Consider the following 10,821-nt stretch of genomic DNA (forward strand, 5'->3'; position numbering starts at 1 on the left):
GCTCTTTGGGCTCTGCCTCCCTATCTCTCTCTCTTCCACTGCAGCCTTCTCCTGTCCCAGACAACACCAATCCTTCCATCCCTCTGCACATCAATAAGCTTCATTAGCTAGTCTGTAATCAGATTGGCAGAAAAAGAACAGGATGAGGGAGAGAGAGAGAGAGAGAGAGAGAGAGAGAGAGAGAGAGAGAGAGAGAGAGAGAGAGAGAGAGAGAGAGAGAGAGAGAGAGAGAGAGAGAGAGAGAGAGAGAGAGAGAGAGAGAGAGAGGAGTGCAGCCAGTGTGGGTGTGCAGGAGGAGGACTGAGAGGTGGGACAGGAGGGGGAGAGGGAGGGGAACAGAACGGAGCAGAGCGTTTTCCTGTTGTAGTAACCACACGCTGCCTCCCTCCCTCCTGTTACTTCACTGCAGCACTCGGGAACGGCAGCAGCAGCAGCACCACTTAGCGGGAGACACACAGTAACCCGGCTTTCCCCCTCTCTCTCTCTCTCTCTCTCTCTCTCTCTCTCTCTCTCTCGCTCTCTCTCTGTGCGTGCTCAGCAGAGGTCTCCTCTCTCTCACTCCTGCGGCGTATTACAGCTTTGGTTTAAGTGGACACCGGCCCGCTCCTCGCCCACTGCCTCTGCATGACTGTCACAAAGGTAAGCGGACAAACCTGGGACGTTGGGGGGAGTGGTGGGGGGGGGTGACAATCGAGACAGGACACCGCTGGTTTGGGGCTCAGCACTACAGGGGTTGCAGTAGTCTTTGTTCCCCTCATTGTCCTGTGTCTTGTACTGTATGTGTACTTCACACTAAAAGTCCTGTTTCCAGGCAGGACTGGGGCAGAGGGTTTCAGTTTAGAACTACCTGGGATAGCTTCTCATGGTACAGTATTGTACTACAGACATGTGCACTGTTGTACACCTAGAGGATCAGGTGGAAGAGTTTGCGTGTGTCTACTGGGGGTGAAAGTCAGTACCACAGTTGCAGATCAGAGCAGGGACACACAGCAGCGCTTTGACTTTAGCTGATAGCTTATATCATGCAGTATTGTACTACAGACTCATGAGAGGATGGGGATCTGGTGTGAGTTGACTAGGGGGGGTGAAACTTGGGTTGTAGCAAGATACAACAGGGGACGGGTTTGAATTTAGCTGGTGGTTCTAGATCCAGTTAGTGTTCTGTGAGGTTCAGTATTGTAGACCCAGTTAGTGTTCTGTGAGGTTCAGTATTGTAGATCCAGTAAGTGTTCTGTGAGGTTCAGTATTGTAGGTCCAGTCTGTGTTCTGTGAGGTTCAGTATTGTAGTTCCAGTCTGTGTTCTGTGAGGTTCAGTATTGTAGTTCCAGTCTGTGTTCTGTGAGGTTCAGTATTGTAGTTCCAGTCTGTGTTCTGTGAGGTTCAGTATTGTAGTTCCAGTCTGTGTTCTGTGAGGTTCAGTATTGTAGAAAGAAGAGCAAGTCAGAGGACCTTGTGTAAGATGTGCTCATACTGGAAGCTGAAACTCTGTTAGTTGCCAGGTAGGTCAGAACCTGGAGGATTCTGTGGGTAAAAGGTGAAAGAAGGGGAGGTTTAACCACGTGATGACAAGCCTTAATCAAGAACTGTCCAGGCTGGTGCTGAGGTTGTGCCTTGTATATGCATGGCAAATGGTCACTTGGTAGGAAATCTTATCACGCCTTGTCAAACAGGGAACTGAGTGAACCGTCAGTGACATGTCAGACTCTCAAGGTTTGGGACAGAGATAAATTCAGTCTGCCTCCCACGTGCATGTGGCTACAGAAAGCACACAAGGTCATCTTAAAAGTCAATGTATTCCCCTGTGTGTAAACATCAGTGTATTTCCCTGTGTGTAAACGTCAGTGTATTTCCCTATGTGTAAACATCAGTGTATTTCCCTGTGTGTAAATGTCAGTGTATTTCCCTGTGTGTAAACGTCAGTATATTTCCCTGTTTGTAAACAACAATGTATTTCCCTGTGTGGAAACGTCAGTGTATTTCCCTATGTGTAGACATCAGTGTATTTCCCTGTGTGTAAACACCAATGTATTTCCCTGTGTGTAATCACCAGTGTATTTCCCTGTGTGTAAACAACAGTGTATTTCTCTGTGTGTAAACACCAGTGTATTTCCCTGTGTGTAAACACCAGTGTATTTCCCTGTGTGTAAACATCAGTGTATTTCTCTGTGTGTAAACACCAGTGTATTTCCCTGTGTGTAAACATCAGTGTATTTCTCTGTGTGTAAACATCAGTGTATTTCTCTGTGTGTAATCACCAGTGTATTTCCCTGTGTGTAAACACCAGTGTATTTCCCTGTGTGTAAACATCAGTGTATTTCTCTGTGTGTAAACACCAGTGTATTTCCCTGTGTGTAAACACCAGTGTATTTCCCTGTGTGTAAACATCAGTGTATTTCCCTATGTGTAAACATCAGTGTATTTTCCTGTGTGTAAACACCAGTGTATTTCCCTGTGTGTAAACAGTGTATTTCCCTGTGTGTAAACACAAATGTATTTCCCTGTGTGTAAACATCAGTGTATTTCCCTATGTGTAAACATCAGTGTATTTTCCTGTGTGTAAACACCAGTGTATTTCCCTGTGTGTAAACAGTGTATTTCCCTGTGTGTAAACACAAATGTATTTCCCTGTGTGTAAACACCAGTGTATTTCCCTGTGTGTAAACATCAGTGTATTTCCCTGTGTGTAAACATCAGTGTATTTCCCTGTGTGTAAACGTCAATGTATTTCCCTGTGTGTAAACACCAGTGTATTTCCCTGTGTGTAAACACCAGTGTATTTCCCTGTGTGTAAACGTCAGTATATTTCCCTGTTTGTAAACAACAATGTATTTTCCTGTGTGTAAACGTCAGTGTATTTCCCTATGTGTAAACATCAGTGTATTTCCCTGTGTGTAAACACCAATGTATTTCCCTGTGTGTAATCACCAGTGTATTTCCCTGTGTGTAAACAACAGTGTATTTCTCTGTGTGTAAACACCAGTGTATTTCCCTGTGTGTAAACACCAGTGTATTTCCCTGTGTGTAAACACCAGTGTATTTCCCTGTGTGTAAACATCAGTGTATTTCCCTATGTGTAAACATCAGTGTATTTTCCTGTGTGTAAACACCAGTGTATTTCCCTGTGTGTAAACAGTGTATTTCCCTGTGTGTAAACACAAATGTATTTCCCTGTGTGTAAACACCAGTGTATTTCCCTGTGTGTAAACATCAGTGTATTTCCCTGTGTGTAAACATCAGTGTATTTCCCTGTGTGTAAACGTCAATGTATTTCCCTGTGTGTAAACACCAGTGTATTTCCCTGTGTGTAAACACCAGTGTATTTCCCTGTGTGTAAACACCAGTGTATTTCCCTGTGTGTAAACACCAGTGTATTTCCCTGTGTGTAAACACCAGTGTATTTCCCTGTGTGTAAACACCAGTGTATTTCCCTGTGTGTAAACACCAGTGTATTTCCCTGTGTGAATGTGTGGACACAGTTAGAGAGCAGCACTGACAGTTATGCTGCTGTATCATAAAGCATAGATACATTTCTTTATATTTCTATGCTTCTGAAATGATTGTCTGTGTGCAGCATCAATATTGATAAGTTATTAATTAGATTAATATTGATTTATGAGATTAGTATTGATTGAAAAGTTTGTATGTGTATGTGTGTGTGTGTGTGTGTGTGTGTGTGCATCCATGTATGTCAGTGTCTGGGTGGGTGAGTGGGTGTCAGTGTCTGGGTGGGTGAGTGTTTGTTTGACAGTCAGTCAGGTTGTTTGTTGGATGTGTGTGTGTTGCTGGTCGGTGGCTGAGAGTAAAGCTTAGTCATCAGCAGGTTAAAGCCTCTTAATCAATGAAGGAGCAGATAGAGAGAGAGAGGGAGAGAGGGAGAGAGAGAGAGAGAGAGAGAGAGAGAGAGAGAGAGAGAGAGAGAGAGAGAGAGAGAGAGAGAGAGCGAGAGAGAGAGAGAGAGAGAGAGAGAGAGAGAGAGAGAGAGAGAGAGAGAGAGAGAGAGAGAGAGAGAGAGAGAGAGAGAGAGAGAGAGAGAGAGAGAGAGCGAGAGAGAGAGAGAGAGAGAGAGAGAGAGAGAGAGAGAGAGAGAGAGAGAGAGAGAGAGAGAGAGAGAGAGAGAGAGCGAGAGAGCGAGAGAGCGCGAGAGAGCGAGAGAGCGAGAGAGCGAGAGAGAGAGAGAGAGAGAGAGAGAGAGAGAGAGAGAGAGAGAGAGAGAGGTGTTACTCCCATGTGGGGAATTAACCTGGGCCAAAATAGATCACCTAGACTCTGGACAACCCACACACACCATTTTCAGGTTTTGTGTCAGGACTCCATTGTAGAGAAGCACTAGCATCATCCCTAAACACAGATAATGATAATATTCCAGTGAATTTATTCAATGCAGTTTGCAGTGTGGGTGGTTGCTCACAGTGAAAGGTGAAAGGTCAGATGTGCAGCCTAGAGGCTGACAAGGGGGGTCTGGTGAGATTCACAAACTTACAGGAGGGATTGTGGGTAATCCCTGTCTGAGAATGAGAGGAGGAGGGAGATTAAGAAAGGGAGAGTAGGTGGAAGAGAGAGGAGAAAGGAGGGAGGGAGGATGTCCAGGGGTGTGTCTCTGTGGTTCTGCCCAGTGACAGTGACTCTGTAGAGGGGTGTGTGTGTGTGTGTGACCTCCAGGGGAGTGCTATCTGCTGACAGGGCTAAACAGCCTGGGTGCCCAGAGACAGTGATAAGTGCACATCAGGCTGAGTGAGAGTGTGTAGGGTACTAGTAGCCATGATGTCCTGCTAGCACACACACACACACACACACACACACACACACACACACACACATATACACACACACACACACACACACACACACACACACACACACACACACACACACACACACACATACACACACACACACACACACACACATACATACACACACACGTTCACATCATCATGCACACGCTCACTAAAAAGAGGGTGACAAGGGATGGAAAGAGTTCCATTGTAATTGTGGTTGTCTTCGGACTCTCACCCAAAGGCCTCCCAGTCAAATGAAATACAGCATGAAACTACTTGAATCACCAGCCATTTGCTGTGGTCAGACAAGTTCTTAGAGAGCCGTCTCAGGTCTGGGGCGGTCTGGGGTCTGGGGGGCTTCTGGGGGTCTGACTGGGGTCTGGGGTCTGGGGGTCTGGGGTCTGGGGTCTGGGGGGTCTGGGGTCTGGGGGTCTGGGGTCTGGGGTCTGGGGGGGTCTGGGGGTCTGGGGCGGTCTGGGGGTCTGGGGGTCTGGGGTCTGGGGGTCTGGGGGTTCTGGGGGTCTGGGGGTCTGGGGTCTGGGGGTCTGGGGTCTGGGGGTCTGGGGTCTGGGGGTTCTGGGGGTCTGGGGGGTCTGGGGGGTCTGGGGGGTCTGGGGGTCTGGGGGGTCTGGGGTCTGGGGGGTCTGGGGGGTCTGGGGGTTCTGGGGTCTGGGGGGGTCTGGGGTCTGGGGCGGTCTGGGGTCTGGGGGGGTCTGGGGGGGTCTGGGGTCTGGGAGACAGGACGGTAATCCCTTTAGCCGGTTGAGGTTTAGACCTGAAGTGAACCCCTTACGTTGTTGAATTGAAAGGGTTACATAGGTAGTTAGGTGACCATTGGTGAACTGTCTGTTTGTCATTATATATCATTAGTTAGCGTATTTATCAACATCTGCAAATACAATGTATCTGTATAAAACATTATCTCTGATGAGTTGTAATCATACAATTTGTCCATCCAGACCATCAGGCCTACTACATGTATTTAGTTCACTTTCATGGTTAACAAACTATGTGGTCATGTCTATACAGAGTTTTTAAGCAGACCTTCAAACAAAGTCTTACCATAGACAGCCCATAGAGTTGTTGTGTCAGGTGGCCACTCATGATAGAGTGGACAGGATATCCTGTTGCATTGCTTTGACAGGGACAGTCGTCACTTCTTCATGATAAAAGAGGAAAGGGTCAGTCCTCTACACGTGGAGTTACAAACAATGGCAGTCTAGATGTACACACTGGAACAAAGCAAATGGTTAAACACCCACACTGGCTGACGATGTTGGGACATTACACAGGCAATGTGTAATGTTGAAATAAGCATCTAACACATTCTGGTGCACCTAACAGTGTATATTTCGAGAAATGGCTAAAGTTTTCCTTAACCATTTTTTATAAATCTTAATGTATTATTTTTGGTTCCGTAAGATATTTGCAATTGAGCCACCAATGACTTAGGGTGATATCAAAACACTTCCTTAATACAGAGGTAACATGAGCAATATGCAAGAGAGAGGAATCTCAAGAGCAGTTCTATTACACTCCTTTCGTGAACTAAAGAGTCACACTTGACTTTTTCCCCCCTTAATAGCTCTGACTTTACTCAAAGCCACTTTATTGAGGAAAAATGTACTTACTGTGACTGTGATATGTGGTTGTCTCACCTCGCTGTCTTAAGATGAAGGCACTAAGTGTGAGTCACTCTGAATAAGAGCGTCTGCTAAACGGCTAAAATACCAAGGCAGGACACACTAACAGCTGACCTCTGATAGGTTACTCAGTTTTCTATTTGATAATCTGATGTCTCAAATGGGCTTCTCTCTATATTGAGTGGACGTTCCAAAGAAAAGGGCTGAGATAGCCACCAAGTTCAATTCTAGTGATAAATGGGACAGGGGAGGGGAGTGGAGGAGGGGAGGAGGGGGTGGGAGAGGGACGGGACAATGGCAGGAAGATTGGGAGATTGGTTAAGGGCATTTGCTATCCAGGGAAAACAGTGTGCCATAAAAGTCAGCCATCTTAGCTCTGAAGTGATGGTGACCCCCTTCCCAGAGACTCTAACGACTGAGAAGTCTACAGAAGTAATAGTAGCAATGTAATAATTTTGAAGCATGAACGACGAGTGAATGACAGCACTGTTGTTGCGGCAGTTTGTGACAGTTTGACTGACGGCTGACAGGAAGTATAGATATGTCGTATTTGGTTCAACATGGAGGCTCAAATTTGACTCTTTAGAAGTTCGACATGGGTGATCGTAATTCTGGAGTTTAGATTGGGTACATGCACGGTGTGAATGATGGAAAGACTGTATTTCCATGCCATTTTTGATCATCTCAAACTCTAATATCAATTTTTAAATTGATGTTCATGAATGACAAACGTGTATGTTGGTTGATTGGAATGTTGGTTGATTTAAATGAAAATGTCTAGGAATGGCAAATAATAATAATAATAATATTTATTTTATTTTATTTTTATTTTTAGGGGATCATTTCTAATAATGTCTTCTTGGAGAGTACTTGAAGCTCCCATACAGATATAGTGGATAAGTACAAAAGGTTAACCTCCCTTCAGCAGACAGCGTTTGAGAAGGTGTTTCCTCAGCCAGCCAGTGAGACTGAGATGCTCTATACTGCCCTGCACACTATACACACTCTGGGGATAACAGTTAAAATATCAGGGAGCAGCATGGAGTCATTCATGGTGGGAGAATGTGTTCTCATCTGCTGTCTGTGTGCGTATGTGTGTGTGTGTGAGTGTGTGTGTGAGTGTGTGTGTGTGTGAGTGTGTGTGTGTGTGTGAGTGTGTGTGTGTGTGTGTGTGTAGATCGGTAGTGAAGTAAAGGATGGAAGATGAGGATGACCATACGTCAGTAAATGTACAGTTGAAGTCGGAAGTTTACATACACTTAGGTTGGAGTCATTCAAACTTGTTTTTCAACCACTCCACAAATTTCTTGTTAACAAACTATAGTTTTTGACAAGTCGGTTAGGACATCTACTTTGTGTATGACACAAGTAATTTTTCCAACAATTGTTTACAGACAGATTATTTCACTTATAATTCACTGTATCACAATTCCAGTGGGTCAGAAGTTTACATACACTAAGTTGACTGTGCCTTTAAACAGCTTGGAAAATTCCAGAAAATGATGTCATGGCTTTAGAAGCTTCTGATAGGCTAATTGACATCATTTGAGTCAATTTGAGGTGTACCTGTGGATGTATTTCAAGGCCTACCTTCAAACTCAGTGCCTCTTCGCTTGACATCATGGGAAAATCAAAAGAAATCAGCCAAGACCTCAGAAAGAAAATGGTAGACCTCCACAAGTCTGGTTCATACTTGGGAGCAATTTCCAAACGCCTGAAGGTACCACGTTCATCTGTACAAATAATAGTACGAAGTATAAACACCATGGACCACGCAGCCGTCATACCGCTCAGGAAGGAGACGCGTTCTGTCTCCTAGAGATGAACGTACTTTGGTGCGAAAAGTGCAAATCAATCCCAGAACAACAGCAAAGGACCTTGTGAAGATGCTGGAGGAAACAGGTACAAAAGTATCTATATCCACAGTAAAACGAGTCCTATATCGACATAACCTGAAAGGCCGCTTATATTGGATATATTGAAGCAACATCTCAAGACATCAGTCAGGAAGTTAAAGCTTGTTCGCAAATGGGTCTTCCAAATGGACAATGACCCAAAGCATACTTCCAAAATTGTGGCAAAATGGCTTAAGGACAACAAAGTCAAGGTATTGGAGTGGCCATCACAAAGCCCTGACCTCAATCCTATAGAAAATGTGTGGGCAGAACTGAAAAAGTGTGTGCGAGCAAGGAGGCCTACAAACCTGACTCAGTTACACCAGCCCTGTCAAGAGGAATGAGCCAAAATTCACCCAACTTATTGTGGGAAGCTTGTGGAAGGCTACCCAAGTTAAACAATTGAAAGGCAACGCTACCAAATACTAATTGAGTGTATGTACACTTCTGACCCACTGGGAATGTGATGAAAGAAATAAAAGCTGAAATAAATGTCTGTGTGTCCATGCCTGTGTGTTCATGCCTGTGTGTTCATGCCTGTGTGTTCATGTCTGTGTGTTCATGCCTGTGTGTTCATGCCTGTGTGTTCATGTCTGTGTGTTCATGCCTGTGTGTTCATGCCTGTGTGATCATGCCTGTGTGTTCATGTCTGTGTGTTCATGTCTGTGTGTTCATGTCTGTGTGTTCATGCCTGTGTGTTCATGTCTGTGTGTTCATGTCTGTGTGTTCATGCCTGTGTGTTCATGCCTGTGTGTTCATGTCTGTGTGTTCATGTCTGTGTGTTCATGTCTGTGTGTTCATGCCTGTGTGTTCATGTCTGTGTGTTCATGCCTGTGTGTTCATGTCTGTGTGTTCATGCCTGTGTGTTCATGTCTGTGTGTTCATGTCTGTGTGTTCATGTCTGTGTGTTCATGTCTGTGTGTTCATGTCTGTGTGTTCAAGCCTGTGTGTTCATGTCTGTGTGTTCATGTCTGTGTGTTCATGTCTTTGTGTTCATGCCTGTGTGTTCATGCCTGTGTGTTCATGTCTGTGTGTTCATGCCTGTGTGTTCATGCCTGTGTGTTCATGTCTGTGTGTTCATGCCTGTGTGATCATGCCTGTGTGTTCATGTCTGTGTGTTCATGTCTGTGTGTTCATGTCTGTGTGTTCATGTCTGTGTGTTCATGTCTGTGTGTTCATGCCTGTGTGTTCATGTCTGTGTGTTCATGTCTGTGTGTTCATGTCTGTGTGTTCATGCCTGTGTGTTCATGTCTGTGTGTTCATGCCTGTGTGTTCATGTCTGTGTGTTCATGTCTGTGTGTTCATGTCTGTGTGTTCATGCCTGTGTGTTCATGTCTGTGTGTTCATGCCTGTGTGTTCATGTCTGTGTGTTCATGTCTGTGTGTTCATGTCTGTGTGTTCATGTCTGTGTGTTCAAGCCTGTGTGTTCATGTCTGTGTGTTCATGTCTGTGTGTTCATGTCTGTGTGTTCATGTCTGTGTGTTCATGTCTGTGTGTTCAAGCCTGTGTGTTCATGTCTGTGTGTTCATGTCTGTGTGTTCATGCCTGTGTGTTCATGTCTGTGTGTTCATGTCTGTGTGTTCATGTCTGTGTGTTCATGTCTGTGTGTTCAAGCCTGTGTGTTCATGTCTGTGTGTTCATGTCTGTGTGTTCATGTCTTTGTGTTCATGCCTGTGTGTTCATGCCTGTGTGTTCATGTCTTTGTGTTCATGTCTGTGTGTTCATGTCTGTGTGAGTGAATCCTCAACATTTTCACTAATGAGCACATTCAGCTTGATGTGAGTTCTCAAGGAAAACCCTGCAGCTGGCAGCTGCTCCCGTCTCACAGTTGAAAGTTGAAAGAAGAATCAACTCCACAGTACCTGTAGTGTTCTGCTTCTCAATCACCCACTGAGATGCCCTCCAACCACAAGGGGGGCAATAGATGCTAGCTTCTCCATCAATCGTTGCCCAGAGTTACCCTGCATGAGTTCCTGCTTGTCTTGGAGTCTCTGAGGGCTCTGGGGGGACACGCAATGGCCGCCATGGCAGCGCTCAGCTCAGGAAATTGACCCTTCCAGAAGGTTGAGATCATTCAGCCCCACTGCCAACTATGGAGACCGTGGCTTGGGAGGCTTGAGTGTCGTTTGAAATTCAAAGCATAATCCAAGCCGGAGAGCTTTATTCAAATAAAAAAAGTATTCAAATGTGCAGTGGCGCACTAGGCAACCCGAAAGGCAAGCGGTAGAAGGGATACAGACCGCTTGTGTGTTGATATTGAATACCCCCTTCATCCAACTGCTGGGATTCTCAGAGAAAGCTCAAATGCTCTACTTGTTTTTGGTTGGATACCACAGCCACAGCTCTGTGCCAGGATTTCGAAGGAGGGAGGGTTGAGGAGAGAGAGAACGGAGGGAGGGAGGGTAGGAGGGAAAGCTAAGTTGGGGGTCGGTCCCAGATTTGGAGTGTTCCATTGTTCAGTTAGACATCAGTACAACTCAGCCAAACCAACACTAAAGGGAGTCA

The 10,821-nt window shown here is 45.4% G+C and overlaps 1 protein-coding gene across 3 annotated transcripts in view; it reads left to right on the forward strand.

Annotated features, from left to right (window-relative positions):
* The first annotated feature begins 286 nt into the window (after nt 1-286).
* The window catches only part of LOC121548169 (coronin-2B), a 76,593-nt gene continuing 66,058 nt past the window's right edge, over nt 287-10,821 (forward strand). For 2 of the 3 annotated variants that reach the window (XM_041859518.2, XM_041859522.2), the window contains exon 1: nt 291-639. In XM_041859518.2, coding sequence (XP_041715452.1) covers nt 625-639 — 15 coding nt within the window. In that variant the 5' untranslated portion in view covers nt 291-624. Of the gene's footprint in view, nt 640-10,821 lie in introns of all 3 variants that reach the window. The other variant, XM_041859521.2, reaches the window with a different exon arrangement.

Source organism: Coregonus clupeaformis, chromosome 32 (assembly GCF_020615455.1).
Source record: "Coregonus clupeaformis isolate EN_2021a chromosome 32, ASM2061545v1, whole genome shotgun sequence".
Classification (NCBI taxonomy): domain Eukaryota; kingdom Metazoa; phylum Chordata; class Actinopteri; order Salmoniformes; family Salmonidae; genus Coregonus; species Coregonus clupeaformis.